The sequence below is a fragment of the Stigmatopora argus genome, chromosome 20 (genome assembly GCF_051989625.1).
Source record: "Stigmatopora argus isolate UIUO_Sarg chromosome 20, RoL_Sarg_1.0, whole genome shotgun sequence".
Taxonomy (NCBI): domain Eukaryota; kingdom Metazoa; phylum Chordata; class Actinopteri; order Syngnathiformes; family Syngnathidae; genus Stigmatopora; species Stigmatopora argus.
The window spans coordinates 2,325,225-2,345,241 of NC_135406.1; the positions used below are offsets into that span (position 1 = coordinate 2,325,225).

The window sequence follows — 20,017 nt, forward strand, 5'->3', positions numbered from 1 at the left end:
ACGTCTCTCATCCTCAATGGCAGCCGTACGTGATCATCCACTTGATTGTTCTATGAAAACCTATAAATGAATGAAATCAAAGTCCAGTTGAAAAATAGCGTTTGGCGCCCTCTGCTGGATCTCTCTTCCTATTACTTAAAGACAAAAAAATAAGTCTACTATTCCGTGATTTATTCAGGATTGTCATTAAATGCAAGTGGTGAAAAACATTCGGGAAGGCTACCGTATCTAATAAAAAATGTCAGGCGTGTTTACTCATCGTGATAAATTATCTGCAATTTCCATCCGCAAGCACCTGCGATAAAACAGCAATAACAAACGGCGCTCGCGTAAACGTGCGCGAAATTGCCGCAATGACGGAGAACCTACAGAATTCCAGTGATGCAGTAGTTGGTACAAACGGAGTAAAAGTCGGGTTTTTAAAAGCTCTCACGGAGCGGAGGCGTCGGCGGTGGCGGCACCAGGGCTCGGGCGCGAGCGTTCGAGAGCCAGCTGCATGGCCCAGATGCTGAGCGGCCTCATGTAGGCCAGCGAGCGATAGATGGACTTTTCGCAGTACGCTTCGGGTGTCTGGAAGGCCATGCCCAGCCGTTCCCACACCGTCCGGTAGCACCCCTCCGCCGTGCGCATCCCTTCCGCTAACATGCCCTGAAGAAGAAGGTAAAAAGCCGTAAGCGTTTGTTTTTTGTTTGCCTCGCCAGTCCGGACGGACGGACGTGGACCCACCTCGTGGATCATGGTGGCGGCCAGCCCGTACACCACGCCGATCCAGACCTCGTCCGACTGGACGCTGGAGCGGTCGGCCACGCCCTCGGGCCGCATGCCGTTGACGGCGCCCATCCGACCGCCGCCGAAGCTCATCACGTTCAGGTCGAACACGGATCGGAGCGCGGTCCTGATCTTTTCCTGGGGAAAGGCCTAGGGGGCGGAGTCCTTTGAGTGAATTGATGCCCCCGATTCGGTTCTTTCTGGGAAGGGGAGCCCCAAAAAGTCCAGTCACCTGGTAGTCCCCGTCACCCAGTCCGGACGCTCGCAGGAACCACTGGCCGGCGCACTGGTCCGACATGATGCTGTTAGAAAAGGCTCTCCCGCTGCTGTCGTAGTTGTAGTACTTGCCTGAAATGGAATAGGAGTCGTTTAAAATCCACATTTCAGGATAAAGGCGGGTCGACCGATATTAAAGGCTGATGCCGATTTAAAAATAAAAATAATATCAGCCTTTGCCTAAAGTCGACTTTGTCGATGCACAGTGATAATAAAGACAATAGTCATGCAAATAGCAAGTTTTTCTTCTAGTTGCGTTTCTAACATTGGTCACTAGATGGTGCTAAAACGCGATTAGCTAAGAAAATCTAATGTAAATATGACAATGATCATCCACACCACGACATCGGCCGGCAGATATGCGGGTCCGCCTACATCTAGAAGGGCGGACAATTCCGTCTTACCGTTCCACAGCAGTTTATCGAAAGCCGCGCCGCCTCTGTCCAACAGGTCTCTGTAGCGACGCCGCGCCGGCTCCTGATCGACCAGGCTGGCTATTTTGCACATGACGCAGAGCGAGGCGATCCACAGCCCGCCGCAGTAGGCGCTGCGACACAGAACGGCACGTGAAAGGAAGTTAGGGCGAAAGCACGGCGCCAACGCCAGTCTCCTCTGACCTCGGTCCCGTGACCGTCCAGCCGTCGTAAGTCTGGTCGGCAAAGCCAGAGTTCTCGATCAGGCCGTCTCCGTCCAGGTCAAATTTCAACTCCGACTCCATCACCGCCTGCAAAGTAAAATTTAGCTTCATGCTACTGAAACAAACTTTGCCCAATGGGGACAGACCAATCCGGAAATGAGGCTACCTGGCAGATAGGCCACATGTCCCTCAGGTACTCCCCGTCCTGGGTGAGGTGATAGTCCCGGTAGACCTGCAGGACGAACTTGAGGTTCAAGTCCTTCCAGTAGGCGGTGTCGTGGATGAGATAGGCGTTCACCCTCTGCCACGGCTCGTCGTCTACAAAATAAAAACGCGTCGGCGATGATTTTTTTCTCCGTCGGTGAGAGGCGAGCGGGTACCTGGGTCGCCGATGTCGTGGGGAACCACGTTTTTGGCCTTGACCGCCGCGCACCGGCCGCTCATCAGGTGCAATCTTTCCGTCAAGTCCTGCTGAACCACGCTGCCAGCTAGAAGGGGGCGGCGCCAGAGAGAGCGGCATCAGAGGGCGGCGTCAGAGGGCGCGACCGGACCCCGCCCAAAATCTTACCTATGTCGTACTGGACGCTCAAGGCTAGTTTGGGCCACAGCATGATGAGCGCAAAAGAGGCGTAAAAGTGCACGTCGTAAGTGTTGTACATTCTGTACTCTTGACCTGAGGGCGAAAGAGGGCGTGACCTCGGGGCGGACGGCTCGACGGCTTCGGCGCCACGCCATCACCTTCCAGGTAAGCGAAGCGGCCGTACTCTCGGATGACGGGCGGTTGAGCGGGCAGGCCGCCGTCCTGGCCGCGCACGCCGCCGCTCACGTCCACGTCTTCCTGCAGTTCCGTCCACACCGTCCCCCCGTCGGCCACAAAGTAGAGCTCGTTGAACAGGGCCGACTTGTACCAGGGCGGCAGCGAACTGCGGGTCCCGTTTGGTAAAGTCAGACGGCGTGGCGTCTCGCCGGGCGGCACCGTTTAGCCGACTTACCCGTCCTGCAGTACCGGCGCCTGCCACTCCTCGATGGCCTTCTCCCACTGTTTGTAGTGCGTCAGGGCGTAGTGAGCGAGCGAGGGCGCCGCGTCGCCTTCGCTCCCAAAGTAGCGGGTGTACCGCCTGCACGGAGGTCGCCCCCGTCAAAACGCCGCAAGCGTGATCGGGCGGGCGAGGCGCTACCTGTGATGCCGCCTCTCGCCGGCGCCGAAGGTGATTACGGGCATGTCCCAGGCCAGACAGAACTCCAGGGTGTTCCGGGACCGGGGTGGCGCCGGGCAGGAGGCGGCCAACGCGGCCGCCACCTTCTCCCCTTTGGCGGTCGGCGGGCTGGAGCCTGAGGGAGCGCGCGTGTGGGTTTGCCGCTACGAGACGGTCCCGCCCCCGTTGGAGACGCCCACCTGTGGGGGAGTCCAGGCGCCCGTCGGCCATGAGGTCGCTCCATAGACCCCCGCAGGTTCCCTTTGGACTGAACGCGGTCTGGTGGCTGACTTCCCTGTCCGGCTGAAGGAGGGCAAAAATACCGTAGTTGCATTTTTTTTTAATTCCATCCTTTGGCTAGGCTAACGACGCTAACCTGCTCTCGAGCGGCGATGCACAAAGTGTAAGGGTTGACTGCGACGGAATGATGTAGCAACACGCCAGACACGGACTCCGCCTCCTTTTCCAGGTGAAAGGGTTCGTTCCAGTGGCCCCCGCCTTTGTCGTCCTTGTGCCCGGAGCCGTTGAGCACGGTGAACATGACGGTGACGTCCAGGGCGTAGTCGTTGTTGTTCTCCACGTCCCAGATGAAGAGCGCCACCGGCAAAGAAGAGTCCTAGCGGGCGAGGAGGCGCTCGTTGCCCAGACCGGCTCCGGCCCGGGCGGGCATACGGCGGGTGAGCCTTACCCGGTAGTCGTGGGGAATGACGGGGGAAACCTGCCTGCAAGTGAGCGTCACGTTTTGCCCCGGGAGGTGGTAGACGGTCCAGGCGCGGGGGTACAGGGCGTGATAGAAGGCGTATTCGCCGCAGTAGCCCCAGTTCCAACCTTGAAGCGTGGGCGGGCGATCCACGGAGAGAACCTGCTGGTAAAGCGTTTGCCCCTGGCGCCGCAAACACACGGTAAACTGGCAGAGACAAAGCGCGGGTTAGCGCCAGTCCACCCCGGACGCGACTTTAGGCCACGAAGGCCCACCTGATTGGCCGTGACCGTCTTGTAATGGTACATCCCGGGGTTGAGCTGCCAGCGACAGAACTCCCCCCTCCAACCTCTGGTGATGGTGCCTCCTCCGATACCTCCCAGCGGGGCGCCTGCGGAACGGGATGGTTATATTCTCGAACGCACGGGAGAAGGACGTCGGAGCGACCCACCGTAAATCTGCCTCAGAGGCTGTGCGCGAAACATGTCGATGAACGGCGCCTTCCTCTCCACCTGAGTTTTCTTGTACCACCACCTGAGATATCTAGAGGACAAGACAAGAGACCCAATTAGGACTTGAATGCAGGATTTGAATGAGGGCCCACCCGCACGCAACGTGGGACAGTTGGACCGTGAGCGGTTGTTATTCCGCAGGCTCGCCCGGGGACAGTAACGACGATTGTCATCCCGGTGCGGCTCTGGAACGGCCAATGGTAATCCAGAATCCGGCTCTTTCCTCGAGCGGCCGTCCGGAACAAACCTCTATGGAAGATCCAGACCGGTTTTGGTTTTTACACAACGGGGCCTACGTTTTAGCTTAGCTTAGCCCGTTTCACCAACACGGTCTCCCGTCTTTAACCGGCATGGACCAAGGAGTGTCCTCGTACGATGGCCGCCCACGGTTTTGGGAGACTCACCTGATCCCGAGGCCCAGGTGGTCCACCACGTTGGCCAGGGAGACGTCCTTGGCTTGGAAGGGCTTCCTCTTCTCTTTGAACTCGTGAGCCAAACAGATGCGCCAGCCGGCCTCGGGAACCCCGCACCCCGTTTCCTTGGCCTGGTACCTGCTCATGAGCTCCGCCGTGGACCTCTCCCCCCAGTCTTCAGCCATGTTGGGGTCTCCTTGGTCCTCGGTGCGTACACGACGAAGCTGTCCCCCCCAGACAGGATGTTCCTTGTCAAGTTCCTCTGCCACGAGAACCAGTTTACCCTTGTTTTCTGGGCCAGAGACGAGAAAGTGACATAGGTGCTTTTACGTCGGAGGCCCAGGCGCCATTTTTGTTACTAAAATTCACAGTTAACGGCGGGGTCGTCCGCAGGGTGGAAGACGCAGTCCGCAATATGTAGTAGCCCCTAAAATGAGAAGCAGCACTCGGTTAAAACGCTTTCCTGGTCACAACTAATAACTAAAACGGCGGCTCCGAGAGTTCCAGTGGCAGCATTTTATTTGCTCATAAGAAGACAAACCCGGCTTGTTTTTTGTTTGTTTATTTTTGCGAATTCCAAAATGGTTAGCATTATCTTTGTTCCTAAAATAAAGGAGGCCACGTACCTTCAAGAAGAAGCGTTCAACCCAGATTGACAGCCAGGAAGTCACAACCGTGTCTGACAACAAGCAAGGAACAGAGACCACCACTTAGGGCTAAACCATTTTTAGCCAAACGGGGGTGGTCGGCGTTTTAACGACAATCTTATTATCGTTTTTCAAAACAGTCGGCTTTGTTACCGGTGTTCACTAAGACGTTATATAACTTTAAGTTCACCAATTAGGTTATAACACATGTTTCATGCCTCGTAGTTCAACGTCAAACAAATAAAATAATGTCCAGCACCCCCTTAAGCTACCATAGTAACCCGCTGCCTATTAGCATAGTTGACACGGATATGGAAGGCATTCGCGCCCTCCTGTCCCGGAAACGCACATCCTCAAGCGGCGGCCATATTGGCAGGGTCGGCGCTTACGTCACTGACCATTTAAATGACGTCGTAACTCGCTTTGTGAGTACCTGTGTGCTATCACATATTAATGCCAAATTGTATTTACTTTGCAATACCCCAGAGAGCTTTCCTTAATAGACCCGATTCCTCTTTTATATTTTGACGCTTAAAAAGTGAACCAAAAAAGCAAAACATTTTTTTCAAGCTTCATCTTGGAGTTGGAGCCGCCTTGTGGCCACATACAAAATTGGCAGTGTCAACATAGCAGGGGTGTCCAAACTATTCCACAAAGGGCCGCAGTGGGTGCGGGTTTTCATTCCAACCCATCAAGATGACACCTTTTCACCAATCGGGTGTCCTACAAGTGCAATCATTGGATTGCAGTCAGGTGCTTCTTGTTTTCTGCAGAAATCTCATTGGTCAAAGTGTCTGTGCTGGATCGGTTGGAACAAAAACCTGCACCCACACCGGCCCTCGAGGACCGGTTTGGCCACCCCTGAGCTAAACGAACGGGTCATTTAAAACAATTTCAAATTTTCCAATTAAAAAAAAACATTGAACCATATAGTTTTTAAATATGTTTATTATTCAAGTCAACCTTTTTATTCAATATTAAATAACAAGAATACAAACAGCAGGTCTCGGACCTGAAAGTTCTTGAAAGTTTCGATAACAGCAGGAATTCAGTCGAAGTGCTTAAAGTGGCAACCCCCGAGAGACTGCGAGCAACAAAAATAGCCTAAAATAGTAGGCAAGCGCACTCTCACACACTCTCACACACACACTCACACACACACTCACACACACACTCACACACACACACGTTGCACCGTACAACTTTAAGACTTAACAGCACCGCACATTCCCCAAGAAAGGGCCATTGCAACAAGAGTACCAAGATAAACATTCCTTGTGATTCGCTGCCATCCCTCCCACTTCAACTGGATTGGGCGTCTCGTGCCGTCCAAGGAAAACGTGTTCCGGCATCGTCCACGGCGACTATCGAGTGAAACATCCATCCTCGTCCCATTTCGTCTCCTTGTAGAGCAGGCGCCATTTTGCTTCTCACTAAATTCAGTTGTACTGATGATGTAAAAGTAAAAATGAATGTGACGGCTATTGTTGTCAATGTCAGCCGATTAAACTAAGCCCCCCCACACACACACGTGTATCTGTATTTTTTTTCCACTCGAATATACTGCAGAGATAAAATATGTGCAAATTAAAGTCGGCGCTCAACCGGGCGACTTCTACTCGGGCTGCAGGCAAGCGGCGCCCCCCGCGGGCGAGGGCGGCAGGCTCCGAGGACACAGCAGCCCACGCGAAGCGGCGCGGTCCCCGTTCAGGTTCCCGTAGGCGCTACCGTGCGGCGTCCTGAAGCACACGGAAGGGAAGCAGCCGGGACACGAGAGGACGTCGTCCTCCTCCGGGGTCCGGGCCTCGTCGGCACGCCGGTCGTCGGGCGGCGAGCGGCAACCGTTGTTGTTGTTGATCCCCGTCGGGCCCGGTCCGCTCAGGATCACTCGCCCGTTGTCCAGGGGGGGCCAGCCCGCCTCGGCGCTCGGGCGGTAAGGGCTGGAGGGGCTGGAGGCTTGCGTCGGGGGGGAGTACAGTTTGGAGAAGGAAGACGAAGACGAGCTGCCCAGGGTGTCCGGCGAGTAGGCGCAGTCCATGGGGACGCTCTCGCCCCTCTCTTGGTCCAGAGACAGAGGTTCCGGGGACGGGGGGAGGCCCGGGTCCGAGTCGCCCGCCCCGCGCATCTCGCCGCGCGAGCGGCGCCACGGACGGGCGGGCGGCGTGGAGGGCAGCGAATGGCAGCGCCGCCGACCGCCGGGGGAGTCGGGGCCACCCCCGCAATCCGGGGGCGGGGGGAGCGCGAAGGTCAGGGAGATGACCGACTTGCTGGGCGTGTCGTACAGCTTGATCTTGCCGCCTTTCAGGTCGTCGCGGCGCGAGAAGGGGTTGACCCGGCCAGCGGCGGAGACGGGTGTGCCGGGTGTGCCGGCGGCAGAGGCGGAGGCGGCGGCGGCGGTGGCGTCCGCCGGCCCCGTGGAGTGCCGCCGCGAGGCTCGCCCGGTGGGCGGCGGCCCCTCATCCGGGCGTCCCCGCCGCTCCAGGTCGGAGGCGATCCCGGAGAAGGACGGCCGCGACTCGGCGCTCATCTGGCGGAGGGACGGAGAAGAACGGAGTCAGATGGTCGCCTTGGCGTTCGCGTTCCATTTCACGTACGTTACAGCAGACGACGGCCAGGTTCAGGAAGTCGGCGGGGCAGTCGCCCGCCATCTGCGTGAAGGCTTCCACGTGGAGACCAAAGTCCTGCACGCATGGACATACTCAGTGGCCACGCGACGGCGATTCAATTCTCCAAGCGCTAGCAAACCTCGGTGCGAGGAAGGATGTCGGGGTCGGCCTGGATCCTAGCGATGACTTCGCACAGGATGATCCCGTAGGCGAAAACATCCACCTGCAAATCCATGTTTTTTTTTTAAAGTCAAATGCTCATCTGGCGCGCCCAGATTTCCCCACCGACCTTCTCGTTGTAGCGCTCGCCGCGGAGCACCTCCGGAGCCATCCAGTAGGGGGAGCCCACCACGGCCAAAGGCGCCAGGTCGGCGTTTTCGCTGCGCCCCAAAGAAAGGAAGTCAGCGGAGCGAACGGCCTCGCACTAAGCGTTGCGCAAGGGCCACCCGAAGAAAAGGAAGTCGCTCGAGGTCGAGTGGGGACGAGTACGTGCTTCGAGTGACATTTTTCACTTGCGGGTGCTCATATATTCTTTATCCTCTGCAGAAAATGCACCTGCGGGTGAGCTCGTTGCTGAATCACTTCTGGGTAAATAGTACTCTTTCTGCTATTTACTACTTTAAGGACAATAGAGACTGAAGTATTCAAAAGTGAAGTGGCCAATAAGATGGAGAATGTAGCGCAATAAGGAAGGTGGAAATGTGACGCAACGGCCACCCACATTTTTTATTTACCCAAACTAATGTTTGACGGCGTGACCGAGCCGCACCTTCGCTGAGATAAGTCCAGATAGGAAGGAAGCGAAGGAATGCGGTGCCAGAGTCAGACAAACGCACCTGTAATCGGGTATTTTCTCCGCCAAGCCGAAGTCGCCCACCACGGCCGAGCAGGCCCCGCCTTCCCAGCGCACCAGGCAGTTCTGCGGTTAAAACGAGAAAAAGACAAACGATTTAAATCTACGTCTGACGCCGTCCGTCCGATCCCGGGCGGCGGCGGGTACCTTGGAGGTGAGGTCGCGGTGAAAGATGCCCGTGGCGTGCAGGTAGCGCAAGCCGCGGGCGATGTCCAGCGCCAGGTCGAGCCGCGTGCTCCACGACAGGTACGCGTCGCCGTCCAGCAGCTGCTCCAGGTTGCCGCCGTTGATGTACTGCAAATGGGGAAGACCAAGTTTCCATTGGGTCTGGGTCTGGGCGTGTGCGGTCGATTGGTCGCGGTCTTTTGGTCGCCCCGACCGCGACAACGGGCGACCAAAAGACCGGCGACCAAAAGACCGGCGACCAAAAGACCGGCGACCAAAAGACCGGCGACCAAAAGACCGGCGACCAAAAGACCGGCGACCAAAAGACCGGCGACAAAACAAGGTAAAACAACGGTCTACGCATCAATAAAAGCCAACAATGGCCATGAGCAGTTTCACTGAGCCCACGTGTATAAGAGTTTGTATGTACATGCGTTGTCCCTTTAAGAAGCGACGTCAGGTCCGTCAGGGTCTTAAGTTCGCCAACAAAAAACAATAAAAGTCCGGGAAATTTGGAGCTTTTCTTTAGCCTAATAATGACTAGGGCATTAAGTATGACTAAATAGTCATTTGCAGTTTGTATTTAGGGAATTTGAGCAACAATTTAAATGGTAATTATCAATAACTTTCCAGGCGACCAAAAGACCGGCGACCAAAAGATCGGCAATCAAACGACCGTGTACCGGGTCTGGGTTAGGTCTAAGTCTTTGCTAGCGCGGTCTCGAACACAACACTAAGACCGACGTGGAGTCCTACCTCGGTGAGAGCGTGGAGTTGGCCCTGGTGGACGCACACGCCGATAAACCTGGAAGATGAAGCGCGCACCCGAGCGTGACCAAAAAAGGACAGGTCGTCAGCGGGGTCCACCCATCGTTGGGGGGGTTACCTGAGGATGTTGGGGTGCGACAGTCTGTTCATGAGCTGGACCTCCCGCAGCATGTTGGCCCGGTTGCTGGCCAGGATGTTCATCTTGAGCGCCATCACCTGGCCCGACACGCGATGCTGCACCTGGAAACGCGGCGGCGAGGCTTTGGCGTCAACCTTTGTTTACCTTTGGGCCAGGGAGCGGCCTCGCCGGGGACGTGTCGCCGCTCGTTGGCGTCAACCTCGCCGAAAGCGCCGGGGCGACGTTCGACGGGGGGGAGGGGGAGGAGCTCACCTTAAAGACCTCCGAGAAGAACCCGGCGCCGATCTTCTCGCGGCTGAAGTCGTCCAGGCGGGCCAGGCTGGAGACGGCGCTGCGAAGGGCCCGGTAGGAGGACGGCCGGGTCCGGTTGTTCCCGTGCACGCTGTGCATGGGCGGCTCCTCTTCGGGTTCCGCCCCCTCCATCTCGGGATGGATGCGGTCAGCCCATGTCAAGCCGACCCCCTCCACGGTTCCGGTCCGGATGAGAACTGCGGTGCAAAAGAAGGGCTGAGAACCAAGCGCCGTGGATATTCCGGTCTGATCCGTTTCCAAAGGGAGTCCCGGTGGAAACAGATTGGACGTCTATTGCGGTCAATAGTCGTCCGACACATGCCGGATCACGTGGCGGGGTAACTTTTCACAATCGGGAATATATGTCATCATCATCATCATCATCGTCGTCGTGACATTGGCATGCAGCGGTTTTTGTCGGCGTTATCGACTCTCGACAGATTGTTTGCCGTCGCACTTTGCACACACGCGCTTGCAAATGGATCCGATTCCGTTCGGGACGCGGGCTAAACGGGTAGGGAGACCGGGGGAAGGGAGGGCTATTCGATCGATTTCCCTCCCCGCTCGTCTCTTCTGGATCCCGGCCGACCTACCGGCAGTCTCTCGCCGCATTCGGCGACGCAGAGGGGGAAATCGGCCTCAAGTCAAGAGACGCGAACGCGAGCATGCAGAGGACGTCACTCACCCGCAAAAATCGATCGGTCATCAAATAAGGACGACGAGCACGGATGGAGAATTAACGCGGCGTCCCCGCCCCCCTCCCTCGCAGTCGTCCATGCAAAGGCCCCCCTAGTCGGATCGGCCGCACTCGGCGCGTCGTCGTATAACACACGAGTAGGGGAAGCGACTGGCTTTTATGGAGGGGGGCGGGGCTGGCCATCACGTGACTCCCCGACCTTACCTGGACGTCCAAGTGGGAAATGCGACAATTAAAAAAAACATTTTTACCTCCGTTTAAGCCCTTGAGATTTCATCTGAAGTCCGGTGTTATGTTTGCTGGGGTTGACACTTCCGGGGAGGTCTGCTTCTCACGTGATCACCTTCGGGGTTGAAAGCATGACATTTTTGTTGAATTGTTAGTCTTTATTTCACGAACAATGTCAGAAACATTGACTTACAGCGGAGCAAATCATTAAGAGTGAATTCTTGCCTTGTATTTACGGTGACATGCTGACGCTTTTTTATGACGCCATATATAGGTCACGTTGAAAAAAAAGTAGCTGACGCTCCTCTAATTGGCTATTTAGCTACAAATAATTGTAATTTAGTATGCCATTCAATGTTTTGGATAAAAATGACCTGAAAATTGTCCTTCGGGGCGTTTTGGTGACCCTTCATCGGTTTGTTTTGGTGCCACTTCCGGGTAGTGCCTTTGTACAGTGACGGGTTCGTGACTTATTATTACTATTATGTGTTTTGTTCCATTTTCTAATGACATGCGTCTATTTTAAGTATAATCATTGAAACACGAGATTGTATTTAAATAAGAGCTGATGGTGAAACTAGATCCAGAACCGCCTTCTGATTGGAACATTGACCCTTTTTTATGACGTCATAAAGCTACATCATGTTTCATGACGCATTAAATAATACTACCTGACATTTCAATGTTGGGCACATTATTTTAGCAACAGATCCTCAATTTATGAGTGGTATTGTTAAAAAAATGGGGCTTTCATTCAGTTTCAGTGCGTCGGTTTATAAAACTATCATTAAAATCTATCTTTGGACGTGTGGCATTCTCCTGTGTCACCTCACTTCTGCATTATTCATCAGTCCAATGCGGTTCTGCAGGACGGAAAAACAAAAAACACGTCCGTCACAGCATTGTTCCAGAAAATATTCAACGGCATTTATTATTTACCGAAGCATATTACTTATTCATCACAACAGAACGTTGCGTTTTCATCTCCTCCGTGATGCTTAACTCATTCCCTGCCCACCCAGGTACACGTGTCGTGTGCAGAGATTCTCTTGTTACGGCAGTGAGTGAAAGCTTTACATCCAAGGTCGACGCGGATTGGACGTCCATCACCGTCAATGGCAGGGGCTTGGGGGAGTTACCAGCACGTTCGTGACGCATATTTTCGCATCTGGTGGGGGTGTCAGCTGGTAGAACGTTTTTTTTTAGAGCAGCTTATTGGATTTCGCCAGTCAATTATTGTGGAAAGCCAGTTTCCGGTTTGTTTGCAGGTAACGATATTAACTTGCCGTCGTAGGTTACTTTCTGAAACGCGGCTGTGGTGCTTGTCAGGTGTCAGTTTGCAGACGCGCCGCGTTTGGCTGCTTCCGGTTTGACTGCAGTCGACATGGCTCACCTGAGCGTCGCCGAGCAGCTCCAGAAATGGATCTACGACGCCTTCGTGGCTCTTTGCTTCATCTTGTATCGCCTGGTGTACGCCCGAGCCGCCGAGGACAAGAGGACGCTCCCGCCCGTCGACAACCCGCTCCTGACCGTATCGGCGACGCAACTCGCCGGCCGGATACGAAGACGAGAGGTGAACCCGCTTCCGTCTCTCTCGGTTCCTTGGAAAGATTTGCAATTGGACTTTGGTGTCATATAATGTATACCTGTGAGGATTTATTTCCTGTAAGCATCATGGTGATGTGCGCGCAGGTGTCCAGCGTGGAGGTGGTGCAGGCATACATTGACCGCATCCAGCAGGTCAACCCCTTAGTGAACGCAATGGTCAAGGACAGGTACGGTTCTTCTTGATCTGCTCCCGCTTGGGCTTCCATTGACAGTCCAGACTGGAGAGGTGTACTAGATATTATACATGTCATGACTGTATAACAACAACAAGGCGGGGCGCTTTCCAGGTTCTCCGCCGCTCTCCAGGAGGCGGTGCAGGTGGACAAGCTGATCGACGAAGAACCTGGGGGCGAGGAGGTCCTGGCCGATCGGCTGCCCTTCCTCGGCGTTCCTCTCTCGGTCAAGGAGTCCTTCGGCCTCCAGGGTAAAGCATATTGGTTTTGTTTTGTCCGAGTGCTGAACATTAACGTCTCCGTCACCAATCATTGACCGCTTTACCGACCTTTGCCGTTTGGAGGCATGCCCCACACCACCGGCATCGTCTCCAGGCGAGGGGCCGTGGCCGCGGCCGACGCACCCCCCGTGGGCCTGCTGAAGAGGGCGGGGGCCATCCCGCTGGGCGTGACCAACACCAGCGAGGGCTGCATGTGGGCGGAGTCGCACAACCACCTGTACGGAATCACCCGCAACCCTTACGACTTGGAGAGGATCCCGGGAGGGAGTTCGGGTGAGTCGTCTCGCGGCGCCCCGAGACGCCGTCTCGTTTCGAGCCCCTTTGGCGCCCCCCGCAGGCGGGGAGGGCAGCCTGCTGGGCGCGGCCGGCGCCGTCATCGGCGTGGGATCGGACATCGGCGGGAGCATCCGTCTGCCGTCCTTCTTCAACGGCGTGTTTGGCCACAAAACCACACCAGGTGAGAGACCGCCTGACCGCAGCCGGCCGGGTTCGGCAGTTGAACTTCAGCGAGTGTTTGCAGGTGTGGTGTCCAACCAGAACCAGTACCCCCCGCTCTCCGGCAGACACGAGGAGTACGTCAGCTCGGGTCCAATGTGCCGCTACGCCGAGGACCTGCTCCCCGTGTTGAGAATCATGGCGGGACCAAACGCCGCCATGTGAGTGGCTGCTCGCCGGGCGCGCTCGCCGTTCGGTGTTCATTCCGCTTTTCCGCAGGTTGCGGCTAGATGAGAAGGTGGAGCTCAAAAAGCTGCGGTTCTTCACCGTCCCGGACGACGGCGGTTCTCCTCTGACGTCGCCCGTGAGCGAGGAGCTCAGACAAGTTCAGAAGGAGGCAAGTCACGTGACAGATGAACAATCTTCTCCCGAGCCCCCCACCCCAAATCGCTCTTGGCGTTTTTCTGCTAGCGCCACTGAATAGTGAACTCAAAACCTCCAAGTTGCTACCTAGGTGGCGGAGCGCCTCCGAGCTGATCTGGGGGTCTCGGTGCAAGAGGTGCGCTTCCCCGGGTTCCGTTACGGCTTCCGAATCTGGGACGCCTTCATGAGTCTTCCGGACAAGGAGGGCAAGGTGGGAGGAGCCGGAGAACCGGAGAAGCGTAGCCGTAGCTTAGCCGTAGCGTTTGTCTCACGGGTCTCTTCCCCGCAGCCTCCGATCCCGTTCGCCGTGGAGTTGGGGAAGCCGGGACAGCCGGTGTGGCCCTTGTGGGAGCTGTTGAAAGGCACGCTGGGAAAGTCGGACCACACCGCCGCCGCCATCGGTGAGCGCCGACCGAAGGCGGAGGGAGGTTTTGAGGGTCCTAGTCCAACTCTGGTCTCAGGTCTGGCCGTGGTGGAAATGAAGCCGGCGTGCGGCCATTCTAGCTTTCTCATCGAGATGAAGGAGAAGCTCCAGAAGGAGGTGGACGAGCTGCTGGGTACCGACGGGGTGCTCTTTTATCCGTCGTTTCCCCGGGTGGCTCCTAAACACCACCACCCGCTTTTTAGACCCCTGGACTTCGCCTACACCGGTTGGCCACGAAGCGTCCGTCTTCCCGCGTGGCTCCAAACGTGTCGGGTAAATGCTTTCCTCTTTCCCTATAGGCATCTTGAATATTCTGGGTTTGCCCGTCACCCAGTGTCCTTTGGGGCTGAACCGGGACGGCCTTCCCATGGGGGTGCAGGTGGTGGGCGGGAAGTTGCAGGACCGGCTGCCCCTCGCCGTGGCGCTCTACTTGGAGAAGGCTTTCGGAGGATGGAGGGAACCTCAGCGCGCCGACTGAAGGACAACATGCAACCCCCTTCAAAGATTTTAGCACTAGTAGACTTCCAATCCATTTGAACACGGGACCCCCGTCACATGGGTTGGCCCTCCGGCGTCCAAATGAATGTAACCGAATAACATTTTAAACTTGGGCTTTTTATGTCGTCAATGAAAGGCTTTGTGGCTATCTTTCAAATCTGGAAGATTCATCAGAGTTTTGTTATTGTTTTGGTTGCTAGGAAACCCTCATTCATGGAAATAAAGAGATGTTTTCCCCTCTATTTACGCTTGGAATTGAGTCACGGGAGCAGAAACGTGCCAACAGTCTGCTGTCATTTTATTTTGTTTTGTCTGAAAAAAGGGGAAGGAAGCGCTGGATAGCGGAACACAATGAGGTGCAATCAACAAAAATTCCGCGTCAATTTACGCACGGGAGGAAGGAGTTTCTCTCCTAAATTGGCGGTCCGGGGGGGCGGGCACTCGGCTCTTAAAAGCGAGTCAATGTGAGGGTGGGCGGAGCGAGTGGAGCGGCGCCTCTTGCGCCCTTCAGGAGGTGTTGGTGATGGGCTTGTACTTTTTCAGGCGGGTCCACTGACCCGTGGAGTAGTTCATTTCGAAGACCGTGTCCACCAGCATGGTGGTGCTGCCCGTGCCGTCCGCTTTGGGCAGCACCTCCGTGTGCTCGCTCAGCTTGATCTGGATGATGTCGCCCTGCTCCGGGCACGGGTTCTCTGCGGGACATCACGGATTTGGACAAAAAAAACAACAACAGCGTTTGTGGAAAGAAGAGGAAAAAAAAAAAGTGGCGTGTACGTACCTCTGGATCCCGCCATGAAGCCCAGAATGAGGGCTTTCTCGGGTCTGGTGACCTTGTTGGCGGTCTTGAACATTTCTTGAGCTGCGTACATCTGGTCCCTCTGAAAAGTGCGAAAATTCGGACCCCCTTCAAAGTCGGCCACGGACGCGAGTTAACGAGGAAGCCGCGCCGTACCGTCAGCGACAGATTCTTCTTGGGCTGCGCTTGAGGCGGCGTGGGGGCGGGCGTCGGCGTTTGAGGCGCGCCGGCCGGCTGAGCGGGCGTCTCCGGCTGGCCGGCCGTGGCGGCGGCCGGCGGCCCGTTGCTGGCCGGCGTGGAGGCGGGCGTGCTGGGCGACGTCGGGGTTGCCGGGTTGGCGGCGCTGCTGGCGTTGTACATGGGCGTCCTTTGCTTGTACTGGCCCGAGAGCGAGGAGGAGGCGGCGGCGGCGGGGGTAGTGCCCGCCGTGGCCGACTCTTCCGGCGGGCGAGCGGATGGCGGCGCGTCCCAGCCCGAACCGCCCGCGTTGGCTAAAGAGAGGACAGGGAAGGTTTGACCGAAAATGCCGGGGGGGCCGGGGGGGGACCCCGATGGTGAAATGGACCAGACCTGGTTGCGCCTCCGAGCTAGGAATGTACGAGGAGGAAGGGACCATGCTGGGCGTGGCCGGCAAATAGCTGGTCGACGGCAGCGGGTTCTCGTTGAGCGCCCCGAGTTTCTGCGAGGAAAAGCCACCTGGTGGTTATACGTCACGGTTGCGGGACCCAAAACGCTAAGCGGGTCTTGGGATTCCGGGATCGAGCACCTGCGCCGAGACCAGGCCCGCCGCGTAATCCGGCGTGGTGTTCTCCACCACCGCTTCTTCTTTGGCCGCCTTCTCCTCCGCTTCCGTGTCTACAAAAGACGACAAGTTCACACGTCTGGATATTTTACAACGGCGTCCGCACGCTGGAAACAAACGTAGCTACCCAAAGTCTTTCTCCGCCTCTTCGCTTCTCTTCCAGCGCCGACCATGTTCAGCTCCTTGATATCCAAAAGCTACAAAAAGGAGGAAAGGGAAGGCGCTACGAGGACCCAAAACAATGGATGTAGAATGCGCTTTTCCAGGAGGAGAAACCGTACCTTGACTCCTCGCTCTTTACGAAGGGGAGTGCGCGCCGGGGCGATGGGGGTACGGTTACTCGGCGGGCTGAACATACTCGGGGCCGTCGGGCTGCGAAACGGAGCCTTGGGGATCCCTTTAAGAGGTGCTGCAAAAATGTGGACATCGGGTCTTAGCGAAAATGTTACATTCTTAACATTCAAGCGAATGGACTCACTGGTGGTGTCAATCTTTTTGACTAAACCTCTCCCTTTGGCATGGAAAGGCACTCCGGCGGTTTTCTTTAGTTGCTGAGCGGTTTCCGTGGCTGGAACGCAACACAGCAGGTGTAGATGTTTTGTTTTGTTTTTGTTTTTTTCTCCTCAAAAGACGTACATTTCTGTAAGAGCTCCGCTCTGAGGGTGGCGCTCTTGGGCTTCCTCTTCAGCTGGAAATGCTTGACGGGGGGCGTCAGGGGTCCCACCAGCGTGGTCAAGGCGCTCTTGTTCAGGTACTGGCACTCCAGCGGAAGCATGGCCGACGTCTCGCACTCGCTCACTGCCGAGAGAGAGGGCGGACGGTGAAATGGCTTGTCGCGCTCGCGGGAGGACGGACAAACCTTTCTCCCGGAGCTCGCCCAGGATGTCCTGCACGTTTGGGTTCTGCTCCTCCAGGTCCAGGTTGAGGGAGCCCGTCTCCGGGAAGGATTTGAGGATGTCGGCCACCATCAGGACCCAAGGTTCCGAGTCCACCGTGGCCAACTGGATGATCTCCGAGAGCGCTTCCTTCATCTGAAGAGTTTTGTTCTCCATCAGACTATTATCGCTAGTAGGATGACGGTTACAACGCAAGCAACATTCTTTTTTACTGCATTTTCGATCCTGTTCCGTATCTGTGGTTCATTCATTTGATTTTTGGAAGAGAATATTACAAAAAATGTGCATCCCCGGCTTGGAAAGACGGTCCCGCCCCCCTTGGAAGCTAACCCGCTAATGCTAACCTAGCGGAGTAGTGTTTTGCATCGCGGTCCTACACTTTGGCGTCCGAACAAAAAGTGAGACAAGTTGTTGTTTGGGCGTCAAGGTGACGCACTCGGGGCGCAGGTTGTCGCTAGTTCATTTGTTAACGTTGCTCACCTCGTCCACGGTCCGCCGGGGGAGATGCAGCATCCCCAGGAGTAGCTTGAGCTTGACGGGCGGCGACAAGTTGGAGAAACAAAGGCGAATGTTGTCGATAACGGAGACGGTGAGCAGAGACGCGATGCTCGGTGGGGTCCACAGCTCGTCCGTGGAGCCCAGTTTGTTGTGAAGCCACAGGCCAGTGTCGCTGTCCTTCATCGACGCCATCTTGGAAAAAGAAGTGCTTAAGGTCGGGCATTTTAACGGACTACTAAAACGGCAGTCAGGACCCCGCCCTCGTCTTCGTGGAGGCCATTTAGTTTCATGCTCAAGTCATGTTTCAATGAAAAACATGGAAGCTTTACTTTACTTCATATCAACTTAAAAATAACAATTACAATAATAATAATAATAAATAATAAATGGGTTATTATTTTTGATGTGAGGATCAGGAACGTCTAATTTTGTATAACTTTATTGAAAGTGCCAGACAAACAATGACGTCATGACGTTAACGTTTCAATATTCACTTGGCGTTACGTGTAACAGAAGGAATATTAAATGCAAACATATTATTTTTAAATGAACATCTACGACAATGAAACTAGGTACACAAATAAGATTTATACCAGCTTTAACTTTTTTTAAAGACACATTGCCACCATTGACGGCTTGAGACGTCTGTACATAAGTCAATGGCAGTGAAACTAACCATTCAAGTTATGATGGCTTTGACGTTGGACGTGTGAATTAACTTATTTTATTTAATTTTTAAAAATATAATGTTCAAGTTCCCATCTTTAACGTTATGTACTTGATATAAGAACACAATATTTACGTTTCAGTGCCTTTGGAGCGACCGACAGACGTTCTATCCACTTCGACTGAGAATGGACCAAATATGAGTCATTTTTGGCGTGTTTTGTGCTATTTGACGCGTTCGTCATCACATACCAATGGCATCGCCGAGCCTCGTTACTTTGCATCTCATAATTCCTCCGTCTTTTCTCATTGTTTAGTCGACTTGAATAGAAACACAATTGATGCGGATGAGCCTCTTTTATTCGGGCCAAAGCCTTGTGACGTCATTCGCCATTCGCTTCCTTTGAATCAATCGGGGATACCCGTGCGCATGCGCGAGCGAGCATCCCATTAAAAACATCTCCGCAAACCCAATTTCGCCCCCCCCTCCGGTCCGATTATACGACCGATTCCAATTAGGTAAGCGAATTTCGCGTTTTCGTTTCCGTGCGGATTAAAAACAGATTAAAAATGAACATTAAATTGCGCAGGTATCGGACGATGACATCCGGAGAGATGATGCAGGCGGCGACGCTGCTGCTGGCGGCCCAGCTCGTCCTAGTATGCGGGGTCTCCGCCGATGTGGACCGGGGAACCGGGACGGTCATCCCGGCAGAGAGTAAGTCCTCCAATCGGACGCGATTTTGAGCAATTCGAACGCAATGGTTGTCTTTCAGGTCGCCCGTGCGTCGATTGCCACGCGTTCGAGTTCATGCAGAGGGCCCTGCAGGACCTGAAGAAGACCGCTTTCAATCTGGACGCCAGGGTACACTAGTCCATTTTGGGATCGAATTCAATTTTCGTTGGATTTCTATTAAAAATGTCTTTTTGTGTCTATAGACGGAGACGTTGGTGCTGAGGGCGGAGAGGAGGGCTCTTTGCGACTGCGGGTCCAGTTTGCTACACTGAATCCTCCTGAGAACTCGCAGTGCCATTGACGGCGATGGACGTTGGAACGAGGAGGCTGGCAGCGAATGAACGATCAGACGTCCGTCGACGTCCATGGCACTTAAACACGATCATTCACTGGGCTTTCCCGACCGAGTACAGCACTGTAGCATGATTTTACGGCACCTTTTTTTTTGTAAACGTAAAGTGCATGTATACGTAGATATGGACGTGACGTCAGTACTGAGATGTGATATTTATGATTCAATATAGCGTGAAATATGTTGGGGAGGGGGGGGCAAATAAAATGTGGATTTAACGTTTTGCCTAGATGGTTTTGATTTTGTGCTCAATGAATGGATTGGGATGGGGTTTGATTATTAAAAATATAATTTAATATAAATATAATTAAAAATTATATAAAAAATATTAATTATTGAAAAATGGGGAGAAAGCTGAATTTGAATATTTATCTTAACTATAAATCTATAGTAGTTTTGCTTTTTCATCCCTCTGGAAGAACGACTTGACCGTTGCCCTAGAAATAGCAATTCCTCATATTCACCACAGGAGGGCACTAACGCACACAGCGCACTGTCGCAGCGATGCACCACCAGTCAAAATGCACTGAATG

The 20,017-nt window shown here is 54.7% G+C and overlaps 5 protein-coding genes across 8 annotated transcripts; 2 read left to right on the forward strand and 3 right to left on the reverse strand.

The window, feature by feature from the left end:
* Nucleotides 1-156: 156 nt before the first annotated feature.
* gba2 (glucosidase, beta (bile acid) 2) lies at nt 157-5,422 on the reverse strand. Its single transcript, XM_077588341.1, has 18 exons — nt 5,129-5,422; nt 4,494-4,929; nt 4,029-4,120; nt 3,853-3,968; nt 3,566-3,784; nt 3,254-3,493; nt 3,078-3,180; nt 2,860-3,013; nt 2,674-2,799; nt 2,420-2,604; nt 2,250-2,354; nt 2,062-2,169; nt 1,848-1,999; nt 1,662-1,768; nt 1,449-1,591; nt 1,001-1,116; nt 727-918; nt 157-648 (listed from the first exon to the last, which is right to left on the reverse strand). The coding sequence occupies exons 2-18, from the start codon at nt 4,685-4,687 to the stop codon at nt 430-432; spliced, it is 2,571 nt and encodes an 856-aa protein (XP_077444467.1). The 5' UTR covers nt 4,688-4,929; nt 5,129-5,422; the 3' UTR covers nt 157-429.
* Nucleotides 5,423-6,079: 657 nt separating this feature from the next.
* On the reverse strand, nt 6,080-11,227 carry tesk1b (testis associated actin remodelling kinase 1b). Of its 3 annotated transcripts, XM_077588366.1 has the most exons (11): nt 11,122-11,227; nt 10,920-11,011; nt 9,933-10,168; nt 9,660-9,781; nt 9,530-9,578; nt 8,756-8,902; nt 8,592-8,674; nt 8,045-8,135; nt 7,895-7,978; nt 7,744-7,830; nt 6,080-7,676 (listed from the first exon to the last, which is right to left on the reverse strand). In XM_077588366.1, the coding sequence occupies exons 3-11, from the start codon at nt 10,101-10,103 to the stop codon at nt 6,765-6,767; spliced, it is 1,746 nt and encodes a 581-aa protein (XP_077444492.1). In that variant the 5' UTR covers nt 10,104-10,168; nt 10,920-11,011; nt 11,122-11,227; the 3' UTR covers nt 6,080-6,764. The 3 variants fall into 3 exon arrangements, with proteins under 3 accessions (XP_077444492.1, XP_077444491.1, XP_077444490.1); XM_077588365.1 differs by lacking the exon at nt 11,122-11,227 and having other exon boundaries at nt 10,920-11,084; XM_077588364.1 differs by lacking the exons at nt 10,920-11,011; nt 11,122-11,227 and adding an exon at nt 10,657-10,811.
* A 438-nt stretch (nt 11,228-11,665) lies between these two features.
* On the forward strand, nt 11,666-14,980 carry faah2b (fatty acid amide hydrolase 2b). Its single transcript, XM_077588367.1, has 12 exons — nt 11,666-12,164; nt 12,226-12,469; nt 12,589-12,671; nt 12,792-12,928; nt 13,022-13,231; nt 13,296-13,415; nt 13,479-13,614; nt 13,673-13,790; nt 13,908-14,027; nt 14,106-14,217; nt 14,278-14,466; nt 14,540-14,980. The coding sequence occupies exons 2-12, from the start codon at nt 12,281-12,283 to the stop codon at nt 14,716-14,718; spliced, it is 1,593 nt and encodes a 530-aa protein (XP_077444493.1). The 5' UTR covers nt 11,666-12,164; nt 12,226-12,280; the 3' UTR covers nt 14,719-14,980.
* Nucleotides 14,981-15,019: 39 nt separating this feature from the next.
* nelfa (negative elongation factor complex member A) lies at nt 15,020-18,807 on the reverse strand. The gene is made up of 11 exons (XM_077588371.1): nt 18,649-18,807; nt 17,713-17,922; nt 17,196-17,367; nt 16,973-17,134; nt 16,618-16,904; nt 16,464-16,533; nt 16,301-16,389; nt 16,105-16,213; nt 15,691-16,025; nt 15,517-15,616; nt 15,020-15,430 (listed from the first exon to the last, which is right to left on the reverse strand). The coding sequence occupies exons 1-11, from the start codon at nt 18,655-18,657 to the stop codon at nt 15,246-15,248; spliced, it is 1,728 nt and encodes a 575-aa protein (XP_077444497.1). The 5' UTR covers nt 18,658-18,807; the 3' UTR covers nt 15,020-15,245.
* nicol1 (NELL2 interacting cell ontogeny regulator 1) lies at nt 17,584-19,713 on the forward strand. Of its 2 annotated transcripts, none has more exons than XM_077588370.1 (4): nt 17,584-17,944; nt 18,987-19,114; nt 19,173-19,261; nt 19,336-19,713. In XM_077588370.1, the coding sequence occupies exons 2-4, from the start codon at nt 18,997-18,999 to the stop codon at nt 19,402-19,404; spliced, it is 276 nt and encodes a 91-aa protein (XP_077444496.1). In that variant the 5' UTR covers nt 17,584-17,944; nt 18,987-18,996; the 3' UTR covers nt 19,405-19,713. The 2 variants fall into 2 exon arrangements, with proteins under 2 accessions (XP_077444496.1, XP_077444495.1); XM_077588369.1 differs by lacking the exon at nt 17,584-17,944 and adding an exon at nt 18,766-18,915.
* The last annotated feature ends 304 nt before the right edge of the window (nt 19,714-20,017 follow it).

Excerpts from the sequence above, each read along its gene's own strand:
- tesk1b (XM_077588366.1), bottom strand. The coding sequence starts at position 10,103 with ATGGAGGGGGCGGAACCCGAAGAGGAGCCGCCCATGCACAGCGTGCAC. Across the intron at positions 9,782-9,932 it reads TCTTCTCGGAGGTCTTTAAG|GTGCAGCATCGCGTGTCGGG; the intron begins GTGAGCTCCTCC and ends CCGCGTTTCCAG. Across the intron at positions 7,831-7,894 it reads ACATCCTTCCTCGCACCGAG|GACTTTGGTCTCCACGTGGA; the intron begins GTTTGCTAGCGC and ends CCATGCGTGCAG.
- faah2b (XM_077588367.1), top strand. The coding sequence starts at position 12,281 with ATGGCTCACCTGAGCGTCGCCGAGCAGCTCCAGAAATGGATCTACGAC. Across the intron at positions 12,672-12,791 it reads AACGCAATGGTCAAGGACAG|GTTCTCCGCCGCTCTCCAGG; the intron begins GTACGGTTCTTC and ends GGCGCTTTCCAG. Across the intron at positions 13,232-13,295 it reads GATCCCGGGAGGGAGTTCGG|GCGGGGAGGGCAGCCTGCTG; the intron begins GTGAGTCGTCTC and ends CGCCCCCCGCAG.
- nicol1 (XM_077588370.1), top strand. The coding sequence starts at position 18,997 with ATGACATCCGGAGAGATGATGCAGGCGGCGACGCTGCTGCTGGCGGCC. Across the intron at positions 19,115-19,172 it reads GACGGTCATCCCGGCAGAGA|GTCGCCCGTGCGTCGATTGC; the intron begins GTAAGTCCTCCA and ends GTTGTCTTTCAG. Across the intron at positions 19,262-19,335 it reads CTTTCAATCTGGACGCCAGG|ACGGAGACGTTGGTGCTGAG; the intron begins GTACACTAGTCC and ends TTGTGTCTATAG.
- gba2 (XM_077588341.1), bottom strand. The coding sequence starts at position 4,687 with ATGGCTGAAGACTGGGGGGAGAGGTCCACGGCGGAGCTCATGAGCAGG. Across the intron at positions 3,785-3,852 it reads AGACGGTCACGGCCAATCAG|TTTACCGTGTGTTTGCGGCG; the intron begins GTGGGCCTTCGT and ends TGTCTCTGCCAG. Across the intron at positions 649-726 it reads CCGCCACCATGATCCACGAG|GGCATGTTAGCGGAAGGGAT; the intron begins GTGGGTCCACGT and ends CTTCTTCTTCAG.
- nelfa (XM_077588371.1), bottom strand. Across the intron at positions 16,214-16,300 it reads CGGGCCTGGTCTCGGCGCAG|AAACTCGGGGCGCTCAACGA; the intron begins GTGCTCGATCCC and ends TTTTCCTCGCAG. Across the intron at positions 15,431-15,516 it reads CTTCATGGCGGGATCCAGAG|AGAACCCGTGCCCGGAGCAG; the intron begins GTACGTACACGC and ends GATGTCCCGCAG.